This window comes from Styela clava, chromosome 7, assembly GCF_964204865.1.
Source record: "Styela clava chromosome 7, kaStyClav1.hap1.2, whole genome shotgun sequence".
In the NCBI taxonomy this organism is placed as follows: Eukaryota; Metazoa; Chordata; class Ascidiacea; order Stolidobranchia; family Styelidae; genus Styela; species Styela clava.
The window spans coordinates 9,873,669-9,889,947 of NC_135256.1; the positions used below are offsets into that span (position 1 = coordinate 9,873,669).

General features: G+C 34.9%; 1 protein-coding gene across 1 annotated transcript; it reads left to right on the forward strand.

Annotated features, from left to right (window-relative positions):
* The first annotated feature begins 5,272 nt into the window (after positions 1-5,272).
* LOC120328115 (protein unc-93 homolog A-like) lies at positions 5,273-13,548 on the forward strand. Its single transcript, XM_039394519.2, has 11 exons — positions 5,273-5,577; positions 5,763-5,950; positions 6,416-6,596; positions 6,697-6,839; positions 9,356-9,442; positions 9,973-10,093; positions 10,632-10,770; positions 10,952-11,125; positions 11,206-11,299; positions 11,690-11,868; positions 12,280-13,548. The coding sequence occupies exons 1-11, from the start codon at positions 5,486-5,488 to the stop codon at positions 12,400-12,402; spliced, it is 1,521 nt and encodes a 506-aa protein (XP_039250453.2). The 5' UTR covers positions 5,273-5,485; the 3' UTR covers positions 12,403-13,548.
* The last annotated feature ends 2,731 nt before the right edge of the window (positions 13,549-16,279 follow it).

Consider the following 16,279-nt stretch of genomic DNA (forward strand, 5'->3'; position numbering starts at 1 on the left):
GTAAAAATTTTGGAGTCCGGCCGCCGAGAGATGAAGTGAAAGAAAACAAAATAACACGAATTAATAAAAGATATTAGTACGATATGATGAATAATGTCTAAGATATACGAAAGAATATACGCCGTTTACGAGAGAAAACAAAAATACGAGAAAAAAATTCAAAGGGTCTCTAAGTTGCTTAGAAATGCTTAACATTTTAAAATGGAATTGTAACGCAATAGTAAACAAAATGGCGACAATACTTGAAGGAAGGGACCTAAAAGAATGTAAAACAGCTTTGATGTTTAAAGGAGGGGCCTAAGAAGAAACAAATGGCGGATTTAGTACTTAAGTATTACACCGAAATTGGTTTGGTGTTTAAGATTGTAAAATTGGCGTTAGAGGTTATTTGAAACAAACTATTAAGAAAAAATCCTGTAAATTGAATAATTAGTAATTTGACAGATTATTGAACCATTGAATCCCTGAAATTGTACCTGAATCAAATTTTGTATGAAGTAAAAGAACTCATGATATCTAAAAAACAACACATTGATTAAAAACAAGTAATTACAAGTACATACACAGAAAAGAAAACTGACACTACACAATTTTTTTATTTGTATGTTTTTTTTTTTATATTTAAATTCTTATAGTAAGGTGTTTTGATGTTTTATAATGGATAATAAGAGAAAAATTAATAAAATACAAGACGAATAAAGTGATAAAATACAAGATGATTAATAACGAGGCGATACATTGCGAGATACACACCATATACAATTCGCAACGACCGCCGGAATCGAGTTGACTTAATAGGGTGGGGATAAATTAAAAGGTTGTTACAGTCAAACTTTCGACTCCATTTGAGCTTGGGGGCGCTCGCATCTGAGAAGTTGCTAGCATTTTCCATCGATTCATCGTCAATTTCGACATCGGATAACGGGTGTATTTCTTGTTGTTCGTTGAATTGTACGACGGGTTGTCGTGGTATGCTGAGAAGTCGTTGTATTGGTTGCAGCAATCCATTTGTTAATGCACAGCGAACGGACATTCGGCAGTTTGGCAAACTTCGATAGATGAAATAACCTATGTAAAGCAGGAGTACAACGAATAAAGCGTAAATGAGGCCAAATAGCGGCTACGCCTCTATGACGTAATCTGACAATGTTTTCGCAGCTGTCATTTACGTTTAAAACTAAGCTATTGTATGTACGATAGACTTCGTCTGATTCAAAGCAAGATTTCGTTAGTTGAGAGCAAGTTTCGAAGGTAAGGCTTTGGCCAATGATCGGTATTTCCAATCGGTAAGATTGCCCGATACATTGTAATGTAACAAGAGTTAGATAGCGTTGAATTTCGGAAAGTTGCGAGCTCTACAAGCTTTCGAATCTTCAACATTCCAAACAAATGTAAACCCACCGTTCCGGAAAAAACCGGAATTGGGTGCGCATTGGCTGAGGTATTTGAACGTGTTTTTGGTTGCGCTTGACGAAGAACAGCCATGAAATGGTTCGCCAGTAGGTCGTACGTTTACGATCTTGGTATCAACACTTGCAAGAAGTGTAGATGTGGATGTTTGCTGAACAATTCTTTATCGTATGAAGTTTGTGTCGATTGCAAATGGCTGGTTTGCGTATGTCGTAAGTCTGTCTATGTAACGATTTGTGGCATAATTTCAGTGGTCCCTCAACGGCTTGCGTTCTCATACAAAGCATGACAAAGCAAAGTAATGTGTAGTGAAATATGGTCATCAGATATCCATCTGAAATTCGCTTGATAGAATAAAGTCTTTGCTTAAATGGCGTGGGCGTTTTCTCAGCCTTCGCGGCCGATTTGATTTTTGCTGATTTGACATTTCCGGAGACGGCCCCAGTCGATGCGCTGAATCTGTAAAATGAATTATTGCATCGCAATTTGATCGTTTCGTGCTTGTATCGGATATCGTATTATTATTTGAAATATTGAAATTGAAAGTCCGTGGACGCGAAATCGTGATATCGCTCGCCGGTCGTTCATTTGATTTGGCGCCAAGATTCCTATCCTCAATATCTTCATGCAATAGGTCAGAAGTTGGTAGGTGTGCAACTTTTAAGTTGTCAATTGAACATTCATACGGCTTTGAGTTCCGGTCGACGATAAAATGCTTACTTCCACGATTTAAGACCTGGAAGGGTCCTTCATAGAAGTTTTCCAGTCCTTTTCTTGATCGACTGATTTTGATAAAAAAATGGCTACAATTTCTCAAGTCCTTTGGTATATAAGTTTTTCTTGGAGGCTGTTTGCGTGTTGGATTTGAACAGAGATTTCTGAAAAATCTCTTAAGTTTATTTACATATGTATGAGGGTTAGTATTTGTCGCGTCTGGTTGCGGTTCCACAAATTGTCCTGGAAGGCGTAATGTTGATCCGTAAACTAACTCAGCAGGGCTGAAACCCAAATCTTCTTTAACAACTGATCGAATACCAAGTAATACAAACCCAAATTCGGAAACCAGTCAGATGGATGTTCACAAGCTCTAAGAGAAGCTTTAACAGTTCGATTAAGACGCTAAACTAAAAAATTTCCTTGAGGACGATATGGCGCTGTTAATATATGTTTTGAACCAAGGAACATCATGGAATCTTTCCAAGTTGTTGATGTAAATTGCGGTCAATTATCTGTAATAATTTATTATATAATTATTAGTGAAAGCGTGTACGATTGTATTAGTTAAACTGTCCTTCAATGGAACACAATTGGATATCTTGTATATCTGTCAATTATCATAAGCAAATAAACATAACCATGAGATTGAGGGAGTGGTCCAAGTAAATCTACGTTGATAGTGCTAAAACGTTCATCTGGAACTTTGATGTTTTTCAATACTGTGCGTATGTGTCGTTGAACTTTTGCTTTCTGGCATCGTATGCTCTCACGAACAAACTTACGGTTGTCTTTACTCATAATCGGCCAGACATACCTGTCTTTTATAAGTTGTTGAGTTCCTGATATTCCTGGATGACACAAATTATGAGTTAGGTTGATAATGCGATATCGTAATGAAGTTGGAATATATGTTCGAGGTTTGCCAGCGAGACTGACGTCACAAATAATGTTTCTTGCCAATCCTGGGACTGGTAATTGTACTAACTGTAGAGAATGCTTGCTTGCGTTCGTTAGAAGTTGCTTTAGCTCGTGGTCATTTTGTTGTGCGTTATAGATGTCAATTAACGGGATAATTTCCTGTTGAGGAACAATGGCATTTATTCCACCATGCTCTGCGGGGTGAATTTCAATTCGGCTCAGTGTGTCCGCTGCGATATTCAATGCACCGGCAATGTGTTCTACTGTGAAATCGAAAGTTGATATGTATTCAAGCTGACGGGCCTCCCCTTGGATTAATCGCTCTTTCGGACTTTGAATAGCCTGTACCAGGCTTTTCGAGTCTGAGATTAATTGAAATTTCCTGCCTGTCAATTCATGCCGAAAATATTTGATAGATTCAAAAATAGCCAGAAGTTCCTTGCCAAAAGTAAAATAAGTTTTCTGGGGGCCACGAAGGGCTCTCGAAAACATGCCCAGAGGTCTCCATTGATTATTTTCAAACATTTGCAAAACACCTGATATTCCAATGTCAGATGCATCAGTAATTAAACAAATGGGTGCTTGATGATGTGGATGAACCAAAAGCGTAGCTTTGGCTAAAGCATGTTTAATGTCATCAAAAGCTTTCAAAGATTCATCATTCAATTTGATTCGAGAACGTTTACTAGGCTTCACAACTGTCATCTCATTTAATGGTCGTATAATGGTAGCAAAGTTATTTACAAAACGATTATAATATGTACAAAGACCATTGAAAGATCTTAATTCTTTCAATGTGTTCGGTTGAGGATATTTTTGCAATACTGCCACCTTGTCGGCTAAGGGTTGTATTCCTTCGGGCGTAACATGATGGCCCAAGAATTTAATTTCTGATTTGTTGAAATGGCATTTATCTGGATTTATAGTAAGTCCATAATTGTGTAAGCGTTCTAGAACTTGATCTAATGTTCTTCCTCTGTTTTGGTTGCAATGAGAATATCGTCGAAGAATACAAATATATTGTCGATGCTCGCTAAAACTTCGGTCATGAAATAATTGAACGTCGCTGGGGCAGATGCTAGCCCGAAACAAAGAGTTTTACACATGTACATCTTATTTTTGCAGGAAAAGGCTGTTTTTGGTTGATCCGATTCCAAGATAGGAATATGATTATAAGCTTTTGTGAGATCAAGTTTAGTGAAATGTCGACAGCCATGCAATTTATTGACAAAATCGGACAAGTGTGACACAGGGTGTTTTTCCTTGATCGTGATTGAATTCAAAAGTCGAAAATCGAGGCACAGCCTGATAGCATTAGAACCCCGCTTTGGAACGATGGTAACTGGAGAATTATAAACGGAATTACATGGAATTATATCTAAGACTATCACCCTATATATTGAAGTTCGATTCCCGCGTTATTGTTTTGACACGCGTTGTGGAATGTTGTTGATGCTAATCGTTGTTGTATATTATAGGAAGATGCACAATCCAAATTCCGAAAACAGATAAAATTGAGACACACTTAACTCTTAACACAGTAAATCAGGGGTGAACCAAAACACATCACACTTAACGCAGTAAAACAGAAGTGAATCGAAACACAATATTATGCAGCCCTCTCGGCAAGCCGGAACGATACGTCATCAAATTGGTCGATACGAGAAAGGCAGTACATGTAATCAGTAATCCGTGTTGCAACAATAAAATGACTTACTGTGTGAAATGGAACACACTTATAATCCATAGTTACACAAGGCACATTCGCTACAGAACTCTAACTTCAGTTTAAGTTTACCAATACTTTAATGACGTTCTTCATATTGTGGGTATGTAGTAAAGACAGCAAAGTAAATATGTAATCTGTGACTGCAAACAACTTCGAATTTCTGTACTATGACGATCTCATTGCAACAAAAGAATTCATGCACGTTGACAAATAATGAAATGATGGGATATAGTCTGTGATAGGATTAGCTGTTTGCGTTGCAAAATGAGATAGCAGAATCAGTCTCTTTTATTCGATAAACAATGAACGTTGATCGTGGGAAAATATTATTAGAAGGGGGGATTTAAACAAGGTACAGGCAAGATGCAGTGTAGTGTTATTTTTATCCGATACAAAATTTGACTTGTTTATATTTCGCCATTCGAGATGAAGTCTGACTTGATAAACAATAAAGTTGTATGAGATTGTCATTTGTATATTAGCCTACTGTATTTTGTTATAAGCGCTTGCGGGGAGGAAAAAAGGTCTTTCTTTCAAAACGATTACAAATGTATCACTCGAATATTTTCGTTCAAAAAATAATACCTTTTATATACCTCTTATACATATATTATGTTTAAATCACCAATATATCGTTAATATGTAAAGCTTATCTTTTGAACACAGTAGCGCTGTTCTTTACTGGAGAATTATTTTTGAATTGCTGTGAAAATGGAGGCAGGGAATCCTAGCAAAGATGCACCAACGCCCGGCAATGCCACTCAATACGAGGAAGTTTCACTTTCCGATCACGATGCCGTCAGGTAAACTAAACGAAGTTTTGCAACTTTATTTTTTATCGCCTTGACCAGCACTTTGTCGGCGGTATAATTAAAATAGCAGATAAACTTCAAGTTTTGATGATATATACTTAACAAAATATAGTGTTAATCAAATACTGAATGGAATGCGACTCGTGATTTTAAGTGATTTTTTACTGCCGTTTTAGGAAAGAAAAATTCAACATTATGAAGAACATCCTCTTAATTTGTTTGTCATTTCTTCTGAATTTCACTGCATTCCACGGAATATCAAATCTTCAGTCTAGTTTGAATTCGGATGAAGGTTTGGGAACGGGATCTCTATCTATCATATATGGAACTCTGATTATCTCCTCATTGTTTACACCAACTTATGGTTAGTGTTTTTCATTTACTCGTACGCAATCAACAAAACATTGCATGTTTTCATAGTTTCAGAAACATTCTTTATAACTGAATCAAAGGTTGTAAATGGATAATACTTTATTGTTACTGGTATCGTGGCAATTGTCTGTTCAGTTTAAAAATGATAGACAGTTCAAAATGCTCGATTTATTTTGTGTTGATTGCGCAAGTACACAAAGGTCAGGAAGTCTGAACCAATTGAGTGAGCATTCTCACAAGAAAAAGGATAAGTACATTTCGTTAATTGTTTTATTAATTAATTTGTATTCAATTAATTTAAATTTCCTAGCGATTAAAATATCAAATTGAAACTGCAAAGTTACACATATATAATAATTGTACAAATGGTACACATAGACTACGGTACATTTTTATTTAATTGATTTGAATCCGGAGCTTACCATTATTACTACTAGTTTTCTTTTTCGATTTTCAGTGATAAGACATCTCGGATGCAAATGGACGATGTTTGGTGCGATTCTGGGTTACACAACGTATTCACTTGCAAACTTCTACCCGACATGGGGAACATTGGTTCCCGGATCAATTATTCTAGGTATTTCTGGGGCTCCTCTGTGGTCAGCAAAATGCACGTATTTAACAACAGCTGCCAAACGGTGCGTTAATTGAAGTTTGCTATTAAAATTTAATGTTGATCTAACTGAAATCTTATATATATTTGTCTTATTATGTATTCCATCTCTTTTCTATTGTTAGATATGCACGATTGTCGCGGGAGAGTGTAGATGCTGTTATCAACAGATTTTTCGGAATATTTTTCCTAATATTTCAAATGAATCAAATCATTGGGAATTTGATTTCTTCATTTGTTTTATCGACGGCTAACACAACGAGTTTAGGTGAGAATCTTGTAGACTAAACGTGTTAGTGTATTTATATTTCATTCCAAAGATTGCGTACCTGTCGATGTAAACTCTAAAAAATGACATTTTTATTTATATAAACACTTGTACACTTTGTAATTGGCTCATTTTAGGGAATGAAAACAACATTGAATGGGGTCATTATATAATATGAACATGCCTATCACTTCTACTCTCTCTATATATATGACAAAACAATATTATAAAGGGGAATTCGATCCGATGCCAATTACATTACCAATTGTATGCGTGATCTTTATTACGGATGTGAAGTAGAACGTGGTTATTTACTAATATATCGTCACGCTAATAACCGAATTGCGTAAGTCCTTTTTGGCGATTTTGAGTTTTTTATAAAATAGGTATTTATGTGATGCTGCGCACCTGTCTGTTAACTCATATTTTATTTTAAGAACTCCGAAACCCATAAAAATGGTGATTTAGTATGACATGCACATTTGTGCAATTGTTTCGTCATAATGAATTATCATTGTTACCGCAGGACTATTGTGACGTCACAAAGGCAAAATGACCTCCGCTAAGTATTTTCGAGTTTTTGCATATCGGATTTTTAGCCTAGCGCGTAATAATTTGAATTTATACTACAGTATAGGAAGGCGTGCACTTGTGATATTCACTGTCCGAGTCCAATACACCTTGGTTGGCTTTTATATTGGGTGCATTGCTGTTTTATTCTTTATATTTTATCTTAGTCTTATTTCGGTGGATGTGCAGAACGTGTTATATTGATGAAATATATATTTTTAAACATAAAAAATAATGTAATTGAAACTGATTAATTATTTTGGGGATTAGACATTGTAGATACTGAGAATTACATTCGTTTTGGAATGTTTAGTTTTCAGGACTGGTGCATATAGTAAAGTTGCAAAATTGCGTATGTCCCCAAGTCACAGACACATTTCTGCCTAAGTCACAGTGCGCCATTATGACGTCACTTAACTACGTCATGCAAATGACCTTAAATCCGGCTACGATCAAAAATTGAACCATGGCAAATTATTGACTCTCAATGACATAATCGGTTATTAGCGTGACGATATATAAAATAAGATATCTAGAGAAATTTTGAATCTGCGAGGATTGCCATGCCAGTAAAATGTAATAGTGAAATAAAATATATAGTGGACGTGTTCACGGTCACGTCTTTAAACAATTTTTTGCAGACTTTGCATTCGTGACTTTTGACAACGGGACAAACTAAATGCATATTTATACGAAATTTAACCGTAAAATGCAAAAAGGCTCATCGCGATCAAATACTTTTTTGATAAGCATTACGAAAAATTGTATAAGGATGCTATAACCTGAGTCACAGTCGATAGTTATGAAATACGCAAACTGCTATTTAGGAATATGCAGGGTATCCATAAAACCACCTAACAAAATATTACATATAGTCAAATGATGATTTTTATAAATTGATAACACACTTTATATATATATATATATATATATATATATAGTAACACTAAAGTTTGCATACAATAGATGTATTGCATGTTCTAATCAAAGAAAGGTTTGAAAGATTTAATAAATGTTAGATAACTCAAACCTATCTGTTTCGCTAGCAGAGGTTTCTAACCTTTTAGTGATTGCGTACCACTTTTGTGTTTTTTATCTGGACCCGACAAAACCCCCTTTTGAGGTGGGGAACAATGGCACAAGCATCGCGCTATGTGAGTATTTTATGTGGCACTACATCAACTTTAGACCTTTCTGCAGAGTTCCAACGTATTAATTTTATGAAGTAACAACGTATTAATCGCGTGCAAAATCGCAGGAGAATTTGCGTCGTCTGTCGTTTGAGCTGAAAGAATTTATTCCGAATACATACAGTATGGAAGATAAAGCGTTGTAGCCATATTTTAGCCAATTTAAAAGATTATTGTTTCAATAATTCAAACTACTCGTCTAACACTCAAAAAGCTTCCGCGTACCACAGGTTGAGAGCCACTAGCTTAGAAATGCAAAACAAAATTCATGAATAACTTTTGGTGTCTGAGTAATGTAAGATCACTCGTTATTTATTACCAAATAAATGAAATATGCCTACATTAACGCCCGAGAAGACAGATAGGGGAATAATTTCGCGGGTCGCCCTACCTACATATTCACGTAACGGAAACAGGCAACTGGTAGACATCACGTACGCAAATTATTAGTTAACCCGATTTCAGCCTCAATTATCTTATCTTTCTTTGAGTTAATTACGTTAATAATTTTACTTGCCAAAATCACGATTATTCTCTTGTTTCTGAACAATGCTTTATTGTTCAATATATCACATCAGGTTCAACGTGTCGGTTGTTGAGTAATTATTGCTATTAGCCCAATCCCTGAACTGATAGACGATCAAAGCCAATGTTTTCAGCAAGTCAAAAACATTACATAAAATCAAGTACATAACGATTTTAAATATTTCATAAATGTATACTTCGTAATAAAAAAGCAATTTTTTTTTATCTAAGAGTTCCCAGATAGCGTCAGCCAAGAAGAAAAGTTGAGAATCGCGGAGTTCTGTGGTGCCAATGATTGTCAGAATGGAACTGGAAGAGGTGGATATGATTTTATTTGAATGAAATTATAGGCTATTTATTAACTTAGCCAAACACGGTTCAATGTTTAAAACACAACATACCAGTTTGACCATAGTATAAGGCTGGACAAGTCGTCCATGTTCGGTACATATTTTAGCTATTACTTGTTTGTGTCACGTTATAAAATCCAATTTGTTTTATTAACTGACACACGCTGACCCTCTTCAGTGATGACAGAAAATATTATATCATGAAATTTCTCTTAATTACACATAAAATAAAGATGTTTTACTCGTTTCCTCTTACTCGTCTTCTTTCCGCATTGACTCAAAATTTCATTACAAGATTATTATAGTAAATAATGAACTTTTTTAATAAAGATAGAAAAAAAAACATAATTTATATGAAAATGATATTAAGTATCGTATAATTCTACATCAAATTGTTCCATATTTTAGAATAGTTCTAATCGCAACACGTTCTACAGATGAACTAAGTAATATATACCTCTCATACAACATTCTCTCAAACAATAGTCTCTATTTTAGACGAATCAACCAGCGAAGCAATTCCAAATGAGACCATTTATATATTGATGGGAATCTACACGGCAGTTGGTTTTTTAGCCGCAGCCAATGTAGGATTATTCGTGGACAAGATTATTATCAGGTTAAACTTCTGAAATTTTCAACCTACGTAATCAATCACGTGACTGTTACACTTTACGACTAGTTGTTACGAGACTTGTTGTTTAAGAATTAAGCATGAAAAATATTTTTCTTTTCTTCTTCTAAAGTGAATTTTTCAAAAAAATCAAAATGTTAGAGTAGAAGTTTCAATTTATCGGCAAGAGAAAACGGGAATGTTTTACTAGCGAGTACTTCTGTATCCTTGAATTGAATTAGATACGTGATACGGGAACAAGGGCGCCAATTCAATGAGCGCCTATCATGGTTGGGTTGTTCATTGCCATGATCCACGATCGAACATAATTTCTCCATTGTTCAATAATAATCGACGTCATATTCCATTTTTCGACGAACTATATTGGTAACGCTCGAGTAAAAAGTTTTTTGCACAACCTCGAATGTATCGTCATCTAATTGTGAGTCTATCCTCTCCTATTAACTTGTAGTCTCATAAACCTGTCATAATAAAATGTACCGCCTGTTTTTAAATGAATACAAAAATGGCTATTTTTTTATAGAAACAATGAAAGCCGAGGAGCGAAGGAACTCCTAATCGGAACATTCTCTCATATGAAAAATCAATATCAAATAATGTTGATAATCATCACAATATACTCGGGATTTGAACAAGCTTTTATAACGGGTGATTACACCAAGGTGTCAATTTTGAATAATTTTTTACAGAATTTGAAAATTTCAAATCAAATCCTGAAGTTTGCACTGCGTAGATAACATTCAATCAAATGATAACATTGCTCTTCAACTGATTCATTATTCCAGCACACCAGAGTAATCAATAAATCACTTTTTGTTCAGTGAATGCGCAATTATTTTACAGTCATTTATAACATGTCCGATTGCTGTCAACTGGATTGGCCTGACGATGATTTGTTTTGGAGCTGTTGATTCTATTTGTTCGTTTATGTTCGGACGAATTGAAAAATACACGGGTCGAGTGCCTCTGTTTTCTATGTCAACTCTCATATTTCTTGCGATATTTATCACACTACTAGTAAGTAATTATTGATATATGATAATCATTCATAATTACAGAACATTACAGCATGTACAGTCTTATTCACTCTTTAACAGGTATGGGTTCCTTACCCAACGAGTCCAGCTCCCTTCTTTATTATTCCAGCGTTTTGGGGAATTGCTGATGCAGTATGGCAAACGCAGCTGAACGGTGAGTTCAAATATTGTCATTTGGTGTTTGAAATGCAAGTTAAATTTTGATCGAGTTTCAACAAATAGTAGGAATTTGTTACATAATGGCAGAGCTCATTATTTTCGAAAAATACAATAATATGAGATATGGATACTTCTTTGATTAGGAATGGATTTTCTTTAAACAGCTTCTAGTTCTAGTTCAAAAAATTTTTTCTATTGTGAGGTGCTTTCACAATTTCAGTGTCTTGTTTGGATTCGAGGCCTGTAAAAATCTGGCAGACGTTAAATTGTATCAGCGCCCTACTCCTTTCTCTAGTTCAAGAATTAGAGACATAAAAATTTAATTCAACGTCACGAATCGCTACTTTATTATAGCAAAAGTTACTAATAACCCAATGTTTTGCAGCTTTGTACGGCGTACTTTTCTTTGACCGACAAGAAGAAAGTTTTTCAAACTATAAGTTATGGGAATCCATAGGATTTGTTGTTGCGTTCGCTTACCAAAGTTACGTTTGTGTCTACGTCAAATTATACGTACTTCTCAGTTTTCTAATTGTTGGAATGAGCTTGTATCTTGCTGTAGAGGTTAGTATCACATTGAATTCTTTTTACGTTCTCTGCATATTCTTTCACCCCACATAGATCAATCCAAAGTGAACACTGACCTACATTCGCTTTTCTAGCCAGTATTTGCTAATTGTTTCGCAACTTTGTTCCAAACAGATCCAGATTTGATTAGTATGACTTTATGTTTTACATATATATACTTTGAATACAAATTGGAAACTTCTTCTTAACTAGTAGCTTTATAAAGCAATTTGATTGTATGCTAGTGCACTGTAGAAAAATGATTGAGACAACTAGATTGTATTTATGTTTAATTAAGGTACTGATAAGTGTAGAGTAATTTTACTATAACATCAATGTGTTCCCTATACGTTTCAACCACAATTGATGTATTATGGTGCAAGGATTATTTTAATATTCTCATTTCAGTTATTAGAAAGAAAACGGAAGATGAATCAAAAATCTGCTAATACATCAAAAGATCATTCCGAACGAAAACAGTCATTTGACAACATACGTCACAATCCAGAAGACAATGTAACAAGTTTTTGAACAAAGTCCAAATTTTCTAAATCAAACTTTAGTTCATAACATTTTGTGATCTTTGTATAACTTATACTCTAAATACGCACGCTCTTGTTGAAACTATGTTTACAACAATGTAATAAGCTGAATATCCCAATGAATCTTATTATATTCATAATGCGTCACCAGATATTATTGGGTTGCTTGCGCTGTAGCAAAAGTCCAGTCTAGTAATATATATCATCAATTGCATAACATGTGCGCAAAAATCAGTAAATCTTCGACTGCGCAATAATTTACCAATTTATCACGTCTTCGAATTTGGAAAAACTAAAAATTGTTTTGATCTAATCAGAAGAAAAAGTTTAACCAACAGAATTTGTAACATTTTTGTCTGCTCTGGCTCTCTTTATCATTTCCCGTACTATCATGGAAAACAGCTGCATATTTGTTGCTCGATATGTACAATACTTTTTCGGTATCATACAAGGCAATTTTTCGTAATTTTCTTCGACTGCCGGATAGCACAATGTTGACTACACATTCTCAGGTGCTCATCAACCGTTTGAAAAACAGTGTCAAAACGTGGTGAAACGGTGATAAAATCATTTGATTTGAATCACTGGTCATCACAAATGCTATTCAACTGCAGTTACACAGCAAGAAATGTAGCAATCATTATATATACATATTACTTCAGTATCATACTATTTACAAGTCACTATTCGTCGAAGCCATGATTTGTCCCATGGGACTATTAATTTGGTCATTATGTAGCGGTGAACAAAAGCAAGCTGCTATATATATATATATAATAGAAGCCCTGTGTCTGTCGGACTGATTTTTTATATATGTCCAAAGAAAGAGATAAAAAGAGGAGGCCCAGTTAGTAACATTAAGGCGGTGTTCGGTTAGTAGACGATTGGCAACTATGCCCTATGGAAAATTGTCACAAAACAAATTCATCTTGTCAGTGATAACCAATTGTACAAGTGAAACGCGCAAGAGAAAGATAGAAAGCGAGCGGGACTTGGCGAGCGCAGTAGGCTATCTACCTATTCCATCCGATTACTATATCGAGTAAACGGAATCGCAATGTACCAGGGTTGCCAACTGTTCAGCGATAAAATAATCTAGAATCTCAACAACAAAAAATCTAAAATAATTTAAATTTAAAAAATTATAATCCAAATATACGAAAGTTACATTTTCAATAAAAAAAAAAAACGAAAATTTTGCCGTAAAGAATAATAATTACTTATATCAACACGTCTTTTGGAACATAAGTAGTGTAACTGAAGTATTTATCATGAAAAGAATTGAAAGCTTGTTGCGTCCTTCCGAGTTCTCACGGAAAATGATGTGTACCAGACGTCAGATGTTAAAATATTATTTGCAATTAATTTAGAAGAATAAAAATAACATGATCTCTTTCAACGAAATAGTAAGTATATTTGTGAGCTTTCGTTAGATCATGGACTAACTTCTTCAAAAAATACAAGATATAACTGTAAATATAAAAGATCATATAAATTTAGTCTATTATTGAGTTTCCTATAACTGGATATATATGGATGCTATCGTATCATCTTAGAATAGCCGGTCTAACTGATTTTTGTATTATTCATAATCCATCAATATGGTGGGAGAATTCCCAAACTTAAATAACAATAAAAATAGAATATGATTCGGTATTCTGGATTCGATTAAAGTATTCTAGAATAGTAAATTATTCTATATTTCCCATCCCTACTTATAGGGGTAAAATTAGTGAACAACAGTATTTCGTGATTTCAGATTTTCGCATAACAACAGCATTCAGTTCACGCCACTTTCAGAGTATTCAATACTGGACATTTTTTCGGCTAACCTCTCTCCTTGTTTTGAACACTATTAATCTTGATTGGAAAACTTTTCTGTATTATATCCAGGAATCCTATCTCTTTAAATGTACTGTTAGGTACTAGTGAAACGAACTTCACTTTTTTGTCACTAAAGAACAATGCAAAATAACATTTGTCAAAATAATCTAAATGAATACTAAAATAATCCAATAAGACATCTAAATAAGTATTTCTTCCATCTAAATTATACGAAAATAATCTAAATCTAGATTAAAATAACCCAAGTTGGCAACACTGCAATGTACACCACACTAGTCTTTACTTTGCATTGTTGCGTCATAATGTGTACCTATGAGAGTTGTTTTTTGCCTGCTTCGAGGTTTTCCTTCATCTGAGGTCATAAATAACAAGAAGACAATTCTCAATATGGACAAGGAGGCCAAAACGAAAAATTTTACCCACAATTTCCGCAAAAACCATATCCTGAACGAAGCGGACTGTCCCAGGTTGCCAGTTTCAAGGTGAATTGAAGTTAGGGTTCCCAACTTAGTGCTAAACCATTCTGGGACACCTTAATGTCTAGAATTTGCAAATTGATGCAACACGAAAGACATTAAAAGCAACAGCGGTTCAAAAAAGCGAAAACGAGGTAATGTTTACGGCCACGCCTAAAGATCTGTCTGAGTGAAAAAAGTGTCTGAGCGGATGCGAAAAGGGAGCATTGTTACGTCACTTTTTGGATCTTGCTGATTGGCCAATGAGACGAAGTAAACGAGGAAGTCGATGCTCGTAGAAAGGTCCAATAAGGGACATTCATAACCTTTGACCTGTTGCGATTTGATGCAAAAAGAGGTGACGACTGCTTTTTCTTGTTGAAGGCCGACGCGACTAGGTCTGTCTTGCATTGTTTCTTATGAATACTGGAATGTCACGGTGTTTCGTAGCGGGAACTAAAAGATACTATTGGGAAAAAACTAAATGTATTCTGAGACAATATGTCATTTGAGTAAAAAATCGTGTTGAAATGGGAGGTATGGTTGCTTATGAGTACAGGTGCCTTGGGTGCCGGTGGTAGCAGCTCAAAAAGTACCGGTATGTCAAAGTAAATGAAAGTTATCCTATTTACTTCTGCAAATGGTATGAGATAAGATTGGTTATAGCTTTGATCATTAATAATGGCATACTTATGTTGAAAAAGTATATCACATTTTTTCAGATGTTCACGATTTGAATACCGATAATTACAGCAGAACCCCTCCATGCTTGAGCTCATACAACATTCATCAATCATCATAGTTGCTGTGTAATTGTACATGGATCATTTGGTTGAAATACAAAACCACCTTTCTTAAGAAGACTTGTATCTGTATGCTGGGAACTTCTCATTCTCATTTATAAAAAAATTACGGACAGAAGTTTCATATGATTGAAATAGCAAGCACATCACTAAAGAACACCATAAGCAGAAAATCTGTATCTGATTTCTTGGAACCTCTCAGTTCCAATTATGAAAAGTCACAATCGGCAGTTTATGGTCAAATATAGAATTTTGCTATGCTATCCTTGATCTAAATATACCCAAGCACAGATAGAAGACATCGCTTCACTCACATATTAGCATATAGATTACGCCGATGCCCAGTGTTTTTTTTTTCTCAGGTGCAAATGACAAAATCACTGTACTACCTTAATTTCTTATAACAATTCAGCATTTTGGGAATAGTAATCATTCTTGTTACGGGTGCCATCCCCAGGTAAGAATACACAATGGAATTTATTCAACTTGTGTGTGAGATATAACTTGTTAAAAATATACATTTTGGCTGTCTTCAAGGTTCCAGGCAAGAGTGGATAATTGAAAGGTTGCTAGCTAATAGTTCAGTATTTTCTAGAGATTTTACTGAACTGGTTACGGTTCTCTCATTTTTAACATCTGTAAGAGCTTCTTTGACATCACTCAAACTCCTTGCTCAAACAATTCCAGTAGAAACACGGCAGGTAAATGCTAGTTCGGAAGTCTGTAATTGTGAACTTTGTATACCATACAGTAGACTGATTAA

What these genes read in the sequence shown, in the direction of transcription:
- LOC120328115 (XM_039394519.2), top strand. Translation starts at nt 5,486, where the DNA reads ATGGAGGCAGGGAATCCTAGCAAAGATGCACCAACGCCCGGCAATGCC. An exon ending in TCAGAATGGAACTGGAAGAG is followed by an intron (nt 9,443 to 9,972) that starts GTGGATATGATT and finishes TCTCTATTTTAG; the next exon opens with ACGAATCAACCAGCGAAGCA. An exon ending in CGATATTTATCACACTACTA is followed by an intron (nt 11,126 to 11,205) that starts GTAAGTAATTAT and finishes ACTCTTTAACAG; the next exon opens with GTATGGGTTCCTTACCCAAC.